Raw genomic sequence first — 20,055 nt, 5'->3', positions numbered from 1 at the left:
AAGTAAATACAGATGCAGAAAATCCATTTAAGATCAGATGACCACTCTGATATTCCAGAGGACCAATTTTGTCCCTTGCTATCCCTTTGCTCTTAATATATCTGTAGACGGCCTTGGGATGCTCCTTTACCTTGTCTGCTAGAGTAAAATCATGCTTTCTTTTAAGTACTTTTTTCTTAAGTGCTCTTGCATTTGTTGTACTTCTCAAATACCTCTTTGTTCCTACCTACCTATACATGCTCTCTACCTCCCTTTTTTAAACCAGGGACTCAACATCTCCCTCAAACCAAGATTCTCTAAATCTGTTATCCTTGCCTTTTATTCTGACAGGAACATAGACATTCTGTACTCACAAATTTTACTTTTGAAGACTTACCAAGTACATGCAAGAAAACAATCTGCCCCAATGTACACTTGCCAAATCTTTTCTGATACAATTAAATCTGGCCTTTTTCCTACTTAGAATTTCAACCTTAGGAGCAGACTTATCCTTCTTTGTAATTATCTTGAAACTAATGGCATTATGGTCACTAGACGTAAAGTGTGCCCCTACACAAGCTTCAGTCACTTGCCCTGTCCAATTCCCTAAAAGGAGATCTAGTATCATACTCTCTATAATTGGGACCTCTGTGTACTAATTAAGGAAACTTTCCTGAATATATTTGACAAACTATTATATCCAGTCCTTTTACAGTATAGCAGTCTCAGTCAATATGTGGGTAGTTAAAATCACCTATTATCATAACCATATGCTTGTTGCGGCAGCCTATGATCTCTCTATAAATTTGCTGCTCTAAATCCTGCAAACTGTTGGGTGGTCTATAATCAAAATCAGAATCAGGTTTATTATCACTGGCACGTGACATGAAACTTGTTAACTTAGCAGCAGCAGTTCTATGCAATACATAATATAGAAGGGGGGGAGGGAATAAATAAGTAAATCAATTACAGAAAGTATATAAGCAACACATGCAAACTGCTAGAGGAGCTCAGCAAGCCAGGCAGCATCTATGGAAAAGAGTACAGTTCACCTTTCAACAGGACTGGGAAAAAAATTGAGGTAGTATTCATGGGTTCACTGTTCATTTTAGGAATTGTATGCCAGAGAGGAAGAAGCTGGTCCTGAATCACTAAGTGTGTGCCTTCAGGCACCATACCTCCCTCTTGATGGTAACAGTGAGAAGAGGGCATGCCCTGGGTGATGGAGTCCTTAATAATGCACATTGCCTTCCTAAGCATAGCTCCTTTAAGATGTCTTGGGTACTATGGAGGCTAGTACCCAAGATAGAACTGACTAAATTTACAACTTTCTGTAGCTTCTTTTGGTCCCCCTACAATTGCTCCCCCCCCCATACCAGACAGTGATGCAGCCTGTCAGAATGCTCTCCATAGTACACCTATAGAAGTTTTCAAGTGTTTTAGTTGACAAGCCAAATCTCTTCAAACTCCTAATAAAATATAGCCACTGCCTTGCCTATTATCCCACTGATGTGGTCATTCCTTTCTTATTTCTTAGTTCTATCCATTATAGCCTCAGTCGACTGTCTCTCCAGTCTGCCATGTTGTTTTCCCTGATTAGTAATGCTACCTTCCCCCCCTTTTATCACTCCAGCTCTATAATGTCTAAAGCAATAGCACCCTGGAATATTGAGCTGCTCATCCTGCCCCTCCTGCAATCAAGTCTCACTAATGGCTACAATATCACAATTTCACCTGCTGATCCATGCCCTAAGCTCATCTGCTTTTTCTACAATGCTCCTTGCATTGAAATATACACAACGCAGAACATTAGACCCACCATGCGAAATCTTTCAGTTCTTGACTTTGTATGTAGGCTTTGCTTTTTTCCTCAACCACTCCACTATCTGCTCCGGCACTCTGGTTCCCAACCCCTTGCAACTCTTCTCCTATGCACCAGTAGATCTTACTGCAAGGATTTTTTTTTTCTTTTTGATAGGAAGCAGTCAGTAGAAAGGAACCAGTCAAATAGAGATCTTTAAAATCATAGTGTTGATATTAATAATAGAAGATGTAAAACAGAAAATGCTGAAAACATTCAGAGGGCTAGCAACATCTGTTTAAAGAAGAATAGAGTGGATTTTCCAGGTTTAAGACTTTTCATAAAAACTGACCTGAAATATTAACATTATTCCTCCTCTAATGTCTGTACTGCTGAGTGTTTCAGTGTGAATGTTATGAAGCAATTAAATATGGAATTCTGAACAGCGTTTGTTTTTACTCTGAGACTACCTTGAGGTAAATAGAAACCTTAATGGGAAAGGTAGCTGAGTATATGAGGGGGAAGGCAAATTAAGAGCTATGCTATAGAGATAGCACAAGAGGGATGAGAAGGATTCAAGTAGAGGACAAATACCCTGTTGGATTAATAGGACTAAATGGACGGGTTTCTGTGCTGTATATGCAATGTGATTCTAGTTCAATGTAATCAGCATTAGGCAGACTCACATTTATGAAATATAACCATTTGCTGAATACAGTTTCTACCCAACCTTTGGCTCAAGTTCAAATAAGCATGCTCTTTTGCACCAATGGGTATTTTTCCATGCTCTTTTGTTTGTGGCATCATTTAGTGAATGACCATTTAACATCAATTTAGAGGCAACTATATGTCTGAATGTACATTGTGTATACCTTAATAATCCACAAATAGTTTAGCATGTATTTAATAATTTGTCAACGTTTTGTTATGATTTGTCTTTACAAAAGTTCTGTGTTTATTTATTTATTTTCTAAAACTGCTATTTAATGTATTTCTCTTCTTCATCAAACTACTTTTGACACAAAATTGGGCATTATTTTGCTATATTTTATCAAAAAAAAAGGACCAGAGCAAAGCTTAAAACTAGCTTTTCACTAAACAGAAATATTGAAGATCTGAAATGTTGATTTGTAGCCACTATCTTAATTTCCTTAGTCAGATTAAGGCATTTGGTCTTTTTTGGTAACCATAGATTTCAAAGTTATCTCAGTTATAGTTATTTAGAAGTTTTTGTATTAAAAGTAATGTATCCAATCATTTTTATTTTGTTGTCTTCATTTCAGCATGTCTTTCCTCAGAACTTGTTTTGTGATTCACAGTTGAATTTTTTATTCAACTTCTGCATTTATTTGTAAATTATGTATTTATTTATTTATAGTAAGAATTGTAATTAAATCTAATATTCAATGAATCAACATCTTTGGTAGGAGAGAGAGAGAGAGAGAGAGAGAGGAAAATAAAACAGCAGTTTCTGAGCTTCATGCAAATATTGTTGCTTTGGCGCCACCAGCCTGAGTTGAGGGTGCACGAATGTTTTGAGAGCGTACAGTAACTGGGTGGACAGGGAGGCCTAGCTTTCATTTCTAATTGAGTAATAAACTAGTTATAAATGTTCTAGAAAGCTGGAGTGCTTTCAGTATTTTGGGACTGACAGCCCTCAAGGAGTGAGATACAGATATGATTGTTGAAGTTGCTATAGATGGCATAGATGCATTTAAGATTTATTTCAGTCATTTTTCCTTGATCTTGATTAATTGTGATTGTTCAGAGGGCCTTTAGCATGGACTCATAATGGATTGACTAAAAATACACTTGGTATTCCTTGGTAGAAAATCAGCCACTGTTTTCATTCCTTATAGTTTATCTGGTGAACTCTTTCAGAATCAGTGCACATGTGGACGTTAGTAAAGGACCATAGCAGGGTATGCTATAATGCCTTTTCTTCTCTGGGCACTGGAACTGTACAGTAAAAGTGAGCAATCCATGATTGGAGAGAAAATTGGACAAACCTTGTACTGTAATGTAGGGTGACTGCAGTGTGGTCTCCTCATTGTCCAATGTTTAATTCAAGTAATTAGATAGCTCTTTGTATGTAGTAGATCATGTCTCATAATTTTGATAGAGTGCTCTGAAGAAATAAACAAAGTTGAGGAGGGCTGGGTAGTAAAGATAGTTTATATGAACATCAGAAAGACCTTTGATAAGTTTCTGCAATGGAAAGTTAGATCAGTGGGAACCAGGGAGAACTCACTAATTGAATACACAATTGGCTTGACCGTGGGAAGCAGAGGGTGATGGTGGAAGGATGTTTTATGGGCTGGAGGCCTGTAACTATTGATATTTGCCAAGGATTGGAGCTCAACCAATTACTATTTGTCATCTGTATTAATGGCTTGGATAATGTAAAGCATGGTAAGTGAGTTTGCAGATGGCACTGAAATATCTGGTTTAGTATGTCTCTGAAGGTTCTTAGTCATCCAGGTCATTGTATATCAAGTAGTGGTAAATCAAGGCAACTGGATTTACTACTGCTTGATAGGTGGTTTAGTAGTGAATGTGATTATCAGGAATTACAGAGGGATCTTGAGCAGCAGGATCATCAAAGTAATTTGTGGCTTTGGCTCTGTAGTTCATGTTATGACGTGTTTCTGGTTGCTCCTCTCTTTTTGTCTGCTATTTTGGACAATTTTGACTGGGGCTGCCTGCAGTTAATGAACAACACAGTGCTAGATTGAACTAGAACTGAACTAACCTGAATATGCCTAGACTCTTTCGATTTTGTGTTTTATATTCTATGTTCTTTGCTTTTTTTTGCACATGTGGAGAGGGATGGTTTGATGTTTTTCTTTGACTGGTTCCATGGTTTTTTTTATTTCGTGGCTGTCTGTGGAAAGATGAATCTCAGGGTTGTATACTGTGTACATACTTTGATAATAAATGTACTTTCAATCTTTGAAGTAGGCAAATGGATGGAAAGTGGAGTTTAAATCAAATAAGTGTGAGCTGTTACATTTTGGGAAGACAAGAGGAGATAGGATTTTCATACTGGACAGTCAGGCCCTGGGAAAAGGTTGAAGAACAGGGGAACCTAGGAGTACAAGTGCATTGTTCCTTGTAAGTAGTGTCATAGGTAGACAGGGTGTTGAAGAAGGTTTTTGGCGTGCTGGCCTTCTATAACAATGCTTTAACTGATGAATTTGGAATGTTATGATGCAGTTGTACAAGAAAGACATTGGCAAGGCTCAGTTTGAATATTGAGTGTTCAATTTTGGCCATCTGCTGCAGTAAGGGTGTCTTTAAGCTGGAAAGAGTGCAGAGAAGATTTACGAGAATGTTGCCAGGACTAGAAGGACTAAGTTACAGAGAAAGGTTGAACAGGCTGTGCTTTCATCATTGAAGTGTAGGAGAATGAGGGGATGATCTTATAGAAATATATAAAATTATGAGGGGCATAGATAGGTGAATGCACACAGTCTTTTTCCGATGGTTAGGTAACCAAGAACTAGAGGACATAAGATTACGGTGAGAGGGGAAATATTTAACAGAAATCAGATGGGTGACATCTTCACCCAAATTATTTTTATAAATGGAATGAGCTACTAAGGAAAATGATTGAAAAGGGTACAGTAACAATCTTTAAAAGACACATACAGTTGCAAGAAAAAGCTTGTGAATCCTTTGCAATTATCTGTTTTCTGCATTAATTACTCATAAAATGTGGTCTGATCTTCATCTAAGTCACAATAATAGACAGTCTGCTTAAACTATTAACACACAAACATTTGTACTTCCCAACATACTGAGTACACCATTTAAACAATCATAATCTACGTTCAAAAAAATATATGAACCTCTGTGATAATGCCTTCCTCAAAAGCTGTTTGTAGTTGGGTGTTCTAATCAATCAGATGAAATTGGAGGTGTGTGTTGTAGAGGTGCCCTGAACTATAAAAAGACAAAGTCAGGTTACTGACAGAGCCTGCTCTTCACAAGAAAGGTCTGTTTATGTGCACCATGCCTTGATCAAAACAACTTTTAGAAGACCTTAGAAAAAGAATTGTAGAGATGCTTGAAGCTGGAAAAGGCTAAAAAGCATAATGAAAGACCTGAGTGTTCATCAGTCCATAATAAGAGAAATTGTCTACAGATGGAGGAAATTCAGTACTGTTGCTACTCTCCCTAGGAGTGGGTGTCCTACAAAAGACACACCAAAAGCACAAAATGCAGTGCTGAAAGAGGTGAAAAGGAACTCAAGGGTAACAACAAAAGACCTGCAGAAATCTCTAGAACTTGCTAAAGTCTCTGTTCATGTGTCCACTATAAGAAAACCATTGAACAAGGATGGTTTTCATGGAAGGACACCATGGAGGAAACCTCTGTTCTCCAAAGAAATATTGCTGCAAGTCTCAAGTTTGCAAAGACCACCTAGGTATGCCAGAATGCTCCTGGGTCAACGTTCCTCAGACAGTTGAGACAAACATTGAACCTTTTGGTAGAATTGCACATAGCTATATCTGGAGGAAAAAGGGCACTGCATGCCGGAAGGAGCCTCCTGGATTTGGACCTGCTTTGCTGCCTCAGGGCCTGGACAGCTTGCAGTCGTTGGAGGAACTGTGAATTCACAATTATATCAAGACATTTTACAGGAGAATGTCAGGGTAGTGGTCCAACACCTGAAGCTTAATAGAAGCTGGATGATGCAACAAGACAATGATCCGAAACTCAAGAGTAAATCAACAACAGAATGGTTTAAAGAGGACAAAATTTGTGACCAAATCAGAGTCCAGACCTTAACCCAATTGAGATACTGTGGCGGGACCTGTACAAGGTATCCCAGAAATACAGGTGTCCCTCGCTTTACGAAAGTTCGCTTTACGCCACTTCACTTTTACAAAAGACCTACATTAGTACCTGTTCTCGCTAACTGAAAGAAATCCGAAGAGGATTTTCGCTTTTACGAAAAAAGACATCCGCTTTAAACTTGTGTTTACCCTGAGAAAGACTACCATGACCGTGAAGCCTCGCACGGGCAGGTGTGTGTGCATGCGTGTATGTGCAGACTTTTTTTCTATAAATCGGTTTCGGCTAAATCTTCCCAATTCTGTTCAGTGAAACTACACTGTACATACATTATTTCTACTTTATATAGGCTGTGTATTTATCATATCATTCCTGCTTTTACTATATGTCAATGTTATTTAGGTTTTATGTGCTATTTGGTATGATTTGGTAGGTTTTTTTGGGGTCTGGGAATGCTCAAAAATTTTTCCCATATAAATTAATGGTAATTGCTTCTTCGCTTTACGCCATTTCGGCTTACGAAAGGTTTCATAGGAACACTCTACTTTTGGATAGCAGGGGAAACCTGTATTGAGAGAACTGAAATAGTTTTATATGGAGGAATGGTCTAAAGTTCCTTCGTGCCGTTGTGCAAGTCTGATCAGCAGCAACAGGAAATGTTTGATGGCTGTTATTGCTGCTAAGGGAGATTCTAGCAGTTATTAAATACAAGGGTTCAGATACTTTTTCCAGCCTGGACTGTGAATGATTAAACAATGTGTTCAACAAAGACACGAAAAGTACAATTGTTTGTGTATTATTAATTTAGACAGATTGTGTTTGTCTATTATTGTGACTTGGATGAAGATTGGACCACATTTTATGAGTAATAAATGCAGAAAACCAGATAATTCACAAACCTTTTTTTTTGCAACTGTAGATAGGAAGGGATATGGACCAAACGTAGGAAAATGTGGTTAGCTTAGATGGGAATCTTGGTGGGCAAGGACTATTTGGGATGAAGGCCCTGTTTCTGAGCTGTACAAATTTACTTTGTGTATTTTAGTTCTGATTGTTGTTTATAGGCCCTGTTTCTGAGCTGTACAAATTTAATTTGTGTATTTTAGCTCTGATTGTTGTTTATAGGCATCTGTTAGTCTCGTGAAGCCATGGATTTGTGCCTTGGAAGGTTTCCAGAGCACAGGCCTGGGCAAGGTTGTATGCAAGACCGGCAGTTGCCCATGCTGCAAGTTTCCCCTTTCACACCGCTGATGTTGTCCAAGGGAAGGGCACTAGGGCCGACATAGCTTGGCACCGGTGTCATCGCAGAGCAATGTGTGGTTAAGTGCCTTGCTCAAGGACACAACACGCTGCCTCAGCTGAGGCTTGAACTAGCGAGCTTCAGATCACTAGACCGATGCCTTAACCACTTGGCCACGTGCCAACACGATTTAATTGTTTAATTGAAATTATTGGATAATTTAAATATTTAGGAGATAATGACTTTAAATTAGCAGTAATTATATATTTATCAGCAGTATGTTAATAATTTGGTGTTACAATTCTGTAGACAAAAAATTGCGCTGTTATGCCTCAAAATTAATCATGTTTAAACTTTGTAATAAAAAAGCATTTATTTTTCCTGAGGAGTGAAATCAAATTTTGAAATGAATCAGAAATGTTGCTATACAAGATATGTGCAAATATTTCTGCATTTTGTTCACACTGTATAGCAGTACTTTTTACTGCACATTGCCATTTTATTATTTGCTTCATTGTCAACTCAACAATCTTAAGTAAATTCATTTGTAACAAAATTGTGTAGACTTGAATCTAGCAAAGAACATCTCTGAATTTATCTTGTTTTCAGAAAGTGTGGCGCATTGCTGTTTGTTTCCAAGAAATGAGGGAACAATAATCCTGAGCCCCCAGTTCAGTTAAATTAATAACTTTCTTTCAGTAATACCTGATTTCAAAATATATAATGATGAAATCTAGTAAAACCATTGGTTTTGGGGAAGAAAAAAACATTGGATAACTCTGTGAAATAAGAAAATGAATCAGAAGATATCAGCCACAGGAGCAAAGCTCTTGTGGTTTATCACTGCACACTAATTGTATATACTATACATAGCACAGATATGAAGGCAATTATTAAGTATGGGATTGGGCCATACAGATCTGGAAGCTAAAATGGCTGTTGAAAAATTGAACGCAAATTCAATTAAATGGCATTCAAATAATAACACTTGATGTGGATGGGAGAGAAGATCAGTTGTCTTGCAGCCAGCATTCACAATATGGAATCACAGATAAAGAGACACCATTTGAGTGAGGTACCAGAAAACAAGCTGCTTTGGAATCAAGTCCTATTCTCTGTCGTTGTGCCATGTTTTGACTGGCATTATAAAATAGTAAAAATGTTTAATTTTTCATGTGGTCTTCTGATTTACTTGCAACAGACAGCTAAGGAAAATGTCATTTTGTTGTAGTATCGTTCATATGATTCATAGGTTAAGAACATCTCCTTGAAATAATTAGTGATGTATACCACTGTTTTACATTGTGAATTTTGTATTTTTAATTTATAGAGTTATTGTATATTTTACTCAGCTTTCTTATTACAGCCTTTTTGCACTGAGAACAGTGCTAAAGCAATTTAGGTTTATAACAGGATCGTGTCTATTAATGATCCTTTTTATTATATTATTAGCATATTTGTAGCCATTTCCTTTCCATTGGAAAGAAAGACATACATTATAGGGCATCATATTAATCACTGTCACAGAATTCCACAGTTTTACCTGTTCTTTTGGAAGCATAGACTCCTTGGTGGAGTCCAGAACCAGAGAACATGAAGATCTTCTCAATATTCAAGACCAGAATGTTTATTATTAATTCCATGAGACTGGAATCTTGCACGTGGCTTTCACATGCTTGAACCATCAATATGATATATCCAATCCAAACATTCTACCTGAAAATAACTGACTACACTTAAGAATGATTAAGTGTTGGAAGGGTGGGATGAAGAGTGAGAAATAAATGATAAGGAATTTATATAAAGTATAAAAGACCATAATCTAATAAATTTGCTTCAAATAATTTGTCTTGCATTAATAATAAATGCAAAATTTGAAAATGCTGCTTTTAAATTTATATGCAAAATTGAAATCATTAAAAAAAATTGATTATGTTATTGAATTATCAGATTTCAACATTGTTTTCAGCAACTGAGAAGTTTTGGGGTAGGCAAGAGAAATTTGGCCTCTCTGCTCCATATATTGTGTCCTTCAGTGTTGGCTATTAAAATAAAATTGTTCATTTACCATTATCTGCAGCATACCTAAAGCTCTTTTGTTTTCAATATGGCAGCTACTTCATCTGCATTGCACTGACTTTGAAATCTATTTGAAGAGCAGATCAAATACTTTCATCATATTATTGTTTTTTAAATAACTTATAATCATTTGCTGACCTCTGTGGGGTGGAATACAATTGTAGATCAAGCAAATTATAGTTTAGATTAAAGAGATTTTATCACTTGGTTTTTAAATTTTCTTCTCAGCTGTACAGAAGTACATGCATGCTTGCTCCTGTTTTGTTTATCACACACCCATTCAATAGAGTAATATTTATTTAATCTTTTAAATTGACATTTAAGGGTGTGTATTAATTACAGTTTCAACATTAGCTTAATTATTCTTTTCCATTTTAGTTCCAGGAACTTGCCTGTCAAGCTGAGTCTTTACAATTCAGTTTGCAGTTCTTTGTTTTATAGATCAGAAGATTATTTTACTTAATTGCTTACTCTGAACAACCCCAAGTAAATTATAACATACCAACGTTTATTGTTTTATTTTCCTGATGCTGAATAGTATCCAAGTATTTTGAAAAAAAATAGCATTGTTGATAGATTTTCACTTCTTAGAGCTTTATAAATTGATTAAAGCATTGTGAACATTTAAGCAAAACACAACTGGACAATGCTAGCTAACTCAAGTTGAAATATATGTATTTACATGTGGATTGTACATACCACAGATGTCTCCTCCTGCGGTGGTCAAAGCAACACCTTCACCCCATCTTCCAAACCTAGCATGCATTCTACCTCAGTAACTGACAACACATCTATGCAAGTAGATAGCTGCACTCCAGAACAGGGGGTAAGTGCCCATGGGGTAAGTGAATTACTGAGCTATGAAAATCAGTTAAGTAATGCCTCACAGCTACAGTCCACACCTAAAAGGAGAACAGTCCTCAACATCTCTCCACCACCTGAAGACTTGCTGGATGACAGCAGGATGTCTTGTCAGGATGATGCAGCTGACTCGGAACAGAGCAGTAGTATATGGATGGAGGACTCGGGCTCTAACTTCAGTATCATGAGTTCTAGTTCCTATAATGACAACACAACAGTACCGCGGAAATCACGAAAACGTTCACCGAAACAACGACCTGGATTTGTGCGTGTGGATGATGAAGAGTCAAATATGGATGTGTTCGATGCAGACAGTGCAAAAGGACCCCATTATGTACTTTCTCAACTCATCTCAGAAGGCAAAAACAGCTCGAAGGGAAGCAATGGGTTGGTATAGCTTTTTAAAATTTTATGTGAACTTATAAGGTAGTACTTGGATAAACTCACACAAACTATACTGAAAGTTCAAATGCATTTTCTTTCATTGCAAATTTAAGGTTGATTTAGTGCAAACTTCTTTCTGGCTCATCTATAATGTCATGCTCATTTATAGGCTGCAAGATATTCTATAAAAGGTAGTAGACTAAAGTTACCAGCCTTTGGAACAGTATTTTTTGAAAAGATTTCTATTTCTTGTTATTAAAGCTCCCTAGAATAGGGAAGGTTTTGATTTTTTTTATATCTGAATTCCTTGGGTAAAATATATTCCTTTAACTTTATTAACCATTCTATTAATCATTTTATGTTTTCCCCTCAAATACCTCTTTCTTATATATACTAGAGACATGGTAGCTTCCTTTGTTGCAAATTATAACTTCATAAATAATAAAGATTCGTTGATCTTTCAGTCTTTACCCTTATAAATGAAAATAACACTTTGATGTGGATTTCCCTGGAAGCCAATAAATCCCTTGTAATATCTCATTTAAATTTGCATTCTTGAATTAAAATCCTTAATATCAATAGGCAATTTGATTTCAAGACATTGGGGGTTTTGCAGAGAGGCTGGGGAAGTAATTACCTGAGTCCAATTCAATCCTTGCTGGATCTTTGTGCAGCAATTTATAAAATAGATCAATTGTATGTTTCCAGGAGATGGAACCCTAGTCAGTTTTTTACACAATGTATTTACCTACTTATTTCCTTTGTTTATCCCAGCAGCAGCAAAGCCAACTGTAGCATTCTACTGTTGCTAAGTAAGCAGAATTTGTATCATTAAAGTCTAATGATTGAATAGGGGATCTTCCGGGACTGTGTGGGTCAGTATCAAATTGGTGATCCACAGAAAGTTCTACAAGTTTTTTGAAGTCTCAGTAATGACGTTGAAAGCCATCAATTTTTGAGATAAATTTAGCTTTCTAGGTGGGTGAAGTAATTGAACTGACGAGAAAGTTATTGAATGTTTTTATGCCGTCCATAAGGTTGGTGTTGCTGTTAACAGAAAGTAAAGGCTGGTATAATTTGGTAGTTTAGAACTCCCATTCAATCCAGTTATTAAACTGTAGTTACAATCAGTAAATTGATTTTAAAATGGTTTTAAAAAGGAGGTATCCTTATTATATGGGTACTTGGATATCATGTTTCTCATATTTTTTTAAACCTCTATTAAAAATGATTTTGGTGGAACTTGAGAACTCAGATATATCCTTGTGGTATATTTATACCATGTTTCAAACCCCTATACTGCAAATTCTGATTTGCAGCTGAAGGTTGATTGCTAAATTTCTTCAAGGCTTTGTTCATATAGAAAAGCTGCTATTTGAATAGAAGAACAGTCTAATTCTGGTGGTGTTAAGCAATTCAGATTTACCCACACATCAATAATAACACATACTGGAAAGAGGTAAAAATTTCACTCCCAACTCCTTAAGTTTATTCCCAACTTGCCAAGTGAATCAAATTACCTCTAGAAGTCCTGTTTATAGAATTTTGTTAGAACTACAGTATTTAGTTAACCCAAGCCTCCCTGACTCAGCTCCCTAATACGTTCATTTGTCCTGAGAAGCATAATACCCTGTGGACTAAAATAGATAATTTTATTCATTAGGTCATTTGTACATATCAGAGATTTGCTTTTCTTTCTTAACCATCAGATTTTAAAAAACAATACTACTGCTTTCTACAGAGTTCCCACAAAATTCCATCTCTTCTAATCTAAGGTTGACTTTTTTGTCCTGAATTTGCAACAGCATGATAGTGTAGCAGGCAGCAGATAGGTTTAATTCCACCTCTGTCTGTAAGGAGTTTGTGCATTCTCCCCCTGATGACATGGGTTTCCTCCCACATTCCAGAGACATATGGGTTAATATGTTAATTGGCCACATGACTTTAATTGGGCAGTGTGGGCTTATTGGGCTGCAAGGTCCTGTTACTGTGCTGTATCCCCCCAAAAAAAGAAAACCTATTGAAATTAAGCTTGTCTCTGAAGTCCATTTTTCCTTGTTAAAAGCTTTAATATTTCATATCTCAGACACATTTTTCTGTATAATATCTTTAAGTTCCATTGTTGTTGCAGCCTACTTAATAAGTTTGATGCCCTTTGCACTCCATCTAAAGCCACAATGTATTCACTGTGATGATTTGCTCAGAAATATATGTAATATTCAAAATTGGGAAAGCTTGGGTTTTGAAGCAAGCTAATTATTTCCTGCAACTGGTCTCCACAAATGAAAAACCTATATATCTTTTCAGAAGCACTGACATTGCCCTATCTAACATCCCCAGATTCTTATGCAGTGTTATTTCCCTTGGACACTTCCCATTTATTTTAGATTTCTTCCTTGCCATTGATTCATAACTTTAAATTTCTTAACATTAACTGACTGTCACTACTGCTGAGACACCATTGAATCTGATCCAGGTTTCCTCCTTTTTCTCTTGAGTGGCCAATCCTGATTTAGAGGTTAGAGGTGCTTGCAGACATCCCTTGTTCAAAAGAAGTAATAAGCACAATTAACAACAGTTGAAAGTTGACTATTTGAACTTTCACAATCATGCCTTCATTGTTGATCCATGAATATAATCCTTACATTCTTTGGATCATCAAGTTAGTTATTGATTTCCTTGCTAATCCCACCTGTTAATCTTATATCAGAGCTTTAGGGTGATACCACTTAGAAACAGATCTTTAGCCCACTATGCCTTTGCTACCCATCAGGTACCCTTCTATATTAAAACAATTTTACAGTGGTCAGCCCATAGATTTTATGCCAAGGCATTTTACCGGAATAATGCTTATGCTTTGAGAGTAATTACTTCCACCATCTCTTCAGCAATGTGTTCCTGATTTCAGCCACTCCCTAGGTAGAGAAAACATGCTTCCTCAAATTTTCTACCTAATAATCTTCTGTGCAGCTTAAATAATTAGTTCTTTATTAGTTTGCAAGCTTGCTGATAATAATTTACTAATATATCCATTTATATTTTGTCATATTATCACTATTTTATACATTTGTGTTTTTGAGTAATATTTTCGTCCTTTATATATGCTGTAGTGCAGTGTAACTATTTCTAATGGTTTAATTTGATGAACTTGATAAAGAAATTTGCACGTTTCCAAACTGGTTACAAGGTAGCATCAATTAGGATCTTATAGAGGTTTAATGATTTATAATAAATTAATAAATTATCAAATAAAAAATTAAGCACCTATTATAGTAATAAATAGCTAATGAATTTGTTGAATTTTGCACAAATCAACTGCATTGAAAAAGAGAGTAATCTCAAAGGCTAGAAGTATGTCTGAAAAGTGCTGTGAGCATAATAATTTCCAGGGCATTTTAGCTTTATTTATGAAAATGGGAACTCCACACAAAGCATAAATATCTTTGTATTGGTTATGAAGGGAATGTGAAACAAATTACAAATTGATCTTACTGTTTGGTTAATCTTCAAGGATTTATAAGTTTGAGTATTGCTGCAATGTTTACTGTTAGCATTTACCAGAAGTACAGTCTGGTTTTCAACACCTCTTTTAATTAACTGCAAGCTACTTTGATTTTTCAAATGGATTTCGATTGGGTAATGCACTTTTGAGTCCCAACTCCAAATTGATGGCTGTGCAAATATTATTGAAAGGTCAGATCAAGACATAGCAATAGAAATATAAACATTTGGTTCACATGGATTGTTAAAATTACCTCATAGATCAGTTTTTGGAAATAGGTAAACGTAAAAAAAATATGAGTTGCTTGAGCAACACAAACAAAATGCTGGAGGAACTCAGCAATTCGGGCAGCACCTATAAGTAGTTGATGTTTCTGGCCGAGACAGTTCATTTCTTTTGAAACTGTAGGGATGTTTGTTACATGCACTGTCATTGTATTTTTACTGTAAACAATGGTAGCTGCTACTTTGGGTATAATAAGAATGAATTGTTCAGGAAAAAATTGCTATGAAATTGAAAAAAGGTGTTTTGATGATATATACAAAAGTGATGAACTGTATTCATATTTTGAAGTTTCTTGGTGTTAAATTTGCAGGTGATTTGTAGCTTTTATTTGCTACTCTAGGAAAGGAAACAATTCTATGACCTCATTGTATGCAGGAATTGTGACTTTCCTCTCAAAACATTGGTAAAATAAATCCCTGTTGTCCCACTGGCTCAATGGTAACATTGGGCCAGAAGTGATATTGCACATTCTTCAAAACAGGAAATGAGTGTCCACCATCCAATTAGTAAGATTCTAACAGTGACAAAAACAGTGAGCTGAACGAAGTTCACTGTCCTTTCAGATCTATGCTTTATAACAGTTTTCTAATATATTCAAGACCCCTTTGTTCAATTTCCCTGCAAACTCAGTTTAAGTTTGTTTGGGAACCTTCCTGAATTCATTAGCAAGGAGAGTATACAATGAGTAGCCAATCTGCTGTTAACCAAATTATGTTGTTTTTGAAGTTAGTAGTTCCTTTGGATATCACTCTATCTTAAATCAAACAAATGCCTTAACCTAAATCACTTAACTTAATTCATTGAAGACAGTTTCAGAGATTTTGAGAGATAAAGGGGCTGGGAGAAACGGCTGGGATACTAGGTAACACTTAGGTTCTTGAAAGAGAAAGAAAGCTATTACACTAATATCATATACAGAAACATCTGGTGAAGTAGTTTTTAAAAATGTAATATTTTAGTAATCAGGCAGTATTATTAAATTGTTTGAGCATATGCCATTTGCATTCACAACCTAATGTTATTTGCACTATGTGATCTGTTATCACTGAGTGCTCCATACTTAATCCATAGAAACATAGAAAACCTGCAGCACAATACAGTCCCTTCGGCCCACAAAGCTGTGCCGAACATGTCCTTACCTTAGAAATTATCTAGGGTTACCCATAGTCCGCCGTCTCCATCTCCGAGCCTATTTCTTCGGCAAGGACTCTTCCACCCCCACCGATGACCCCTTCTCCCGTCTTCAACCCTCCTCTTCTTCATGGACACCCCGCTCTGGTCTTCTGCCTGCTCTGGATCTCTTTATCGCTAACTGCCGACGGGACATCAATCGCCTCGACTTCACCGCACCTTGTTCCCATTCCAACCTCACTCCTTCGGAACGCTCTGCTCTCCACTCCCTCCGCACTAATCCCAACCTTATTATTAAACCCGCTGATAAGGGGGGTGCTGTTGTAGTCTGGCGTACTGACCTCTACCTTGCCAAGGCACAGCGACAACTGGTGGATACCTCCTCTTATTTACCCCTCGATCGTGACCCCACTAAGGAGCACCAGGCCATTGTCTCCCACACCATCACCGACTTTATCCGCTCAGGGGATCTCCCATCCACCGCTACCAACCTTATAGTTCCCACACCTCTCACTTCCCGTTTCTACCTCCTACCCAAGATCCACAAACCTGCCTGTCCTGGCCGACCTATTGTCTCAGCTTGCTCCTGCTCCACCGAACTTGTTTCTGCATACCTCGACATGGTTTTATCCCCCCTTGTTCAATCCCTTCCTACCTATGTTTGTGACACTTCTCACACTCTTAAACTTTTCGATGATTTTAAGTTCCCTGGCCCCCACCACTTTATTTTCACCATGGATGTCCAGTCCCTATATACTTCCATCCCCCATCAGGAAGGTCTCAAAGCTCTACGCTTTTTGAATTCCAGACCTAATCAGTTCCCCTCTACCACCACTCTGCTTCGTCTAGCGGAATTAGTCCTTACTCTTAATAATTTCTCCTTTGGCTCCTCCCACTTCCTCCAAACTGAAGGTGTAGCTATGGGCACCTGTATGGGTCCTAGCTATGCCTGCCTTTTTGTTGGCTTTGTGGAACAATCTATGTTCTGTGCCTATTCTGGTATCTGTCCTCCACTTTTCCTTCGCTACATCGATGACTGCATTGGTGCTGCTTCCTGCACACATGCAGAACTCGTTGACTTTATTAACTTTGCCTCCAACTTTCACCCTGCCCTCAAGTTTACCTGGTCCATTTCCGACACCTCCCTCCCCTTTCTAGATCTTTCTGTCTCTGGAGACAGCTTATCCACTGATGTCTGCTATAAGCCTACTGACTCTCACAGCTATCTGGACTATTCCTCTTCTCACCCTGTCTCTTGCAAAAACGCCATCCCCTTCTCGCAATTCCTCCGTCTACGCCGCATCTGCTCTCAGGATGAGGCTTTTCATTCTAGGACGAGGGAGTTGTCTTCCTTTTTTAAAGAAAGGGGCTTCCCTTCCTCCACTATCAACTCTGCTCTTAAACGCATCTCCCCCATTTTACGTACATCTGCTCTCACTCCATTCTCCTGCCACCCCACTAGGAATAGGGTTCCCCTGGTCCTCACCTACCACCCCACCAGCCTCCGGGTCCAACATATTCTCCGTAACTTCCGCCACCTCCAACGGGGTCCCACCACTAAGCACATCTTTCCCTCCCCCCCCCCCCCGCATTCCGCAGGGATCGCTCCCTACCCGACTCCCTTGTCCATTCGTCCCCCCCATCCCTCCCCCCTGATCTCCCTCCTGGCACTTATCCGTGTAAGCGGAACAAATGCTACACATGCCCTTACACTTTCTCCCTTACCACCATTCAGGGCCCCAAACAGTCCTTCCAGGTGAGGTGACTGGGGTGATATACTGCGTCCGGTGCTCCCGATGTGGCCTTTTATATATTGGCGAGACCCGACGCAGACTGGGAGACCGCTTTGCTGAACACCTACGCTCTGTCTGCCAGAGAAAGCAGGATCTCCCAGTGTCCACACATTTTAATTCCACATCCCATTCCCATTCTGACATGTCTATTCACGGCCTCCTCTACTGTAAAGATGAAGCCACACTCAGGTTGGAGGAGCAACACCTTATATTCTGTCTGGGTAGCCTCCAACCTGATGGCATGAACATCGACTTCTCTAACTTCCGCTAATGCCCCACCTCCCCCTCGTACCCCATCTGTTACTTATTTTTATACACACATTCTTTCTCTCACTCTCCTTTTTCTCCCTCTGTCCCTCTGAATATACCCCTTGCCCATCCTCTGGGTCCCCCCCCCCTTGTCTTTCTTCCTGGACCTCCTGTCCCATGATCCTCTCGTATCCCTTTTACCTATCACCTGTCCAACTCTTGGCTCTATCCCTCCCCCTCCTGTCTTCTCCTATCATTTTGGATCTCCCCCTCCCCCTCCAACTTTCAAATCTCTTACTCACTCTTCCTTCAGTTAGTCCTGACGAAGGGTCTCGGCCTGAAACGTCGACTGCACCTCTTCCTAGAGATGCTGCCTGGCCTGCTGCGTTCACCAGCAACTTTTATGTGTGTTACCCATAGTCCTCTATTTTTCTAAGCTCCATGTACCTATCCAGGAGTCTCTTAAAAGACCGTATCGTATCTGCCTCCACCACCATCGCCATCAGCCCATTCCACGCACTCACCACTCTGCATAAAAAAAACTTAACCCGACATCTCTTCTGTACCTACTTCCAAGCACCTTAAAACTGTGCCCTCTGGTGCTAGCCATCTCCGCCCTGGGAAAAAGCCTCTGACTATCCACACGATCAATGCCTCTCATCATCTTGTACACCTCTATCAGGTCACCTCTCGCCCTCCGTCTCTCCAAGGAGAAAAGGCTGAGTTCACTCAACCTATTCTCATAGGGTATGCTCCCCAATCTAGGCAACATCCTTGTAAATCTCCTCTGCACCCTTTCTATGGTTTCCACATCTTTCCTGTAGTGAGGTGAGCAGAACTGAGCACAGTACTCCAAGTGGGGTCTGACCAGGGCCCTATATAACTGCAACATTACCTCTCGGCTCTTTGACTCAATCCCACGATTGATGAAGGCCAACATACCGTATGCCTTCTTAACCACAGAGTCAACCTGCACAGCAGCTTTGAGTGTCCTACGGACTCGGACCCCAAGATCCTTCTGATTTTCCACACTGCCAAGACTCTTACCGTTAATTATATTTTGCCGTCATATTTGACCTACCAAAATGAACCACCTCACCCTTATCTGGGTTGAACTCCATCTGCCACTTCTCAGCCCAGTTTTGCATCCTATGAATGTCCCGCTGTAATCTTTGAGAGCCCCCCACACTATCCACAACACGCCCAACCTTTGTGTCATCAGCATATTTACTAACCCATCCCTCCACTTCCTTATCCAGATGATTTATAAAAATCATGAAGAGTAAGGGTCCCAGAACAGATCCTTGAAGCACACCACTGGTTACCAACCTCCATGCAGAATATGAGCCATCTTCAACGGCTCTTTGCCTTCTGTGGGCAAGCCAGCTCTGGATCCACAAAGCAATGTCCCCTTGGATCCCATGCCTCCTTACTTTCTCAATAAGCCTCGCAAGGGGTACCTTTTCAAATGCCTTGCTGAAATCCATATACACTACATCTACTGGTCTACCTTCATCAATGTGTTTAGGGACATACTCAAAAATTCAATCAGGCTCTTAAGGCATGACCTGCCTTTGACAAAGCCATGCTGACTATTCCTAGTCATATTATGCCTCTCCAAATGTTCATAAAATCTTGCCTCTCAGGATCTTCTTCTTGCCTCTCAGGATCACAGTACAAACTTCCCAGTTTTGTTATATAATGATTGTGCTAATTATCAGACTTAACAATTTATAATAATCAGTAATCTTACATTTGACTATAAAGCCCAATTGATCCTTTAGTTTTAGAAATGTAGTTTGCAAGTGCAACCAAAATTTGTATTTAATTTCTATTGTGCATGTGCTAATTTGGCTAGACTACATTAAACAGCCTATTTTAAGCCATCAATGGAATCTCTTGATTTATATCATTTTACTGAAGTATAAATAGACCATTATATGGTTAAGCA

At 38.6% G+C, this 20,055-nt stretch overlaps 1 protein-coding gene across 4 annotated transcripts in view; it reads left to right on the top strand.

The window, feature by feature from the left end:
* nfat5b (nuclear factor of activated T cells 5b) overlaps nt 1-20,055 on the top strand; it is a 210,357-nt gene that overhangs the window by 126,129 nt on the left and 64,173 nt on the right. For all 4 annotated transcript variants that reach the window (XR_011889267.1, XM_072279813.1, XM_072279812.1 and 1 more), the window contains exon 3: nt 10,604-11,147. Coding sequence is in view for 3 of the 4 variants with exons in the window: in XM_072279813.1 (XP_072135914.1) it covers nt 10,604-11,147 (544 nt within the window). In the remaining variant the exon portion in view is untranslated. The remainder of the gene's footprint in view (nt 1-10,603; nt 11,148-20,055) is intronic.

Source organism: Mobula birostris, chromosome 15 (genome assembly GCF_030028105.1).
Source record: "Mobula birostris isolate sMobBir1 chromosome 15, sMobBir1.hap1, whole genome shotgun sequence".
NCBI lineage: Eukaryota > Metazoa > Chordata > Chondrichthyes > Myliobatiformes > Myliobatidae > Mobula > Mobula birostris.
The sequence above is the reverse complement of the archived record's forward strand: the minus strand, read 5'-3'. Positions and strand labels throughout refer to the sequence as shown.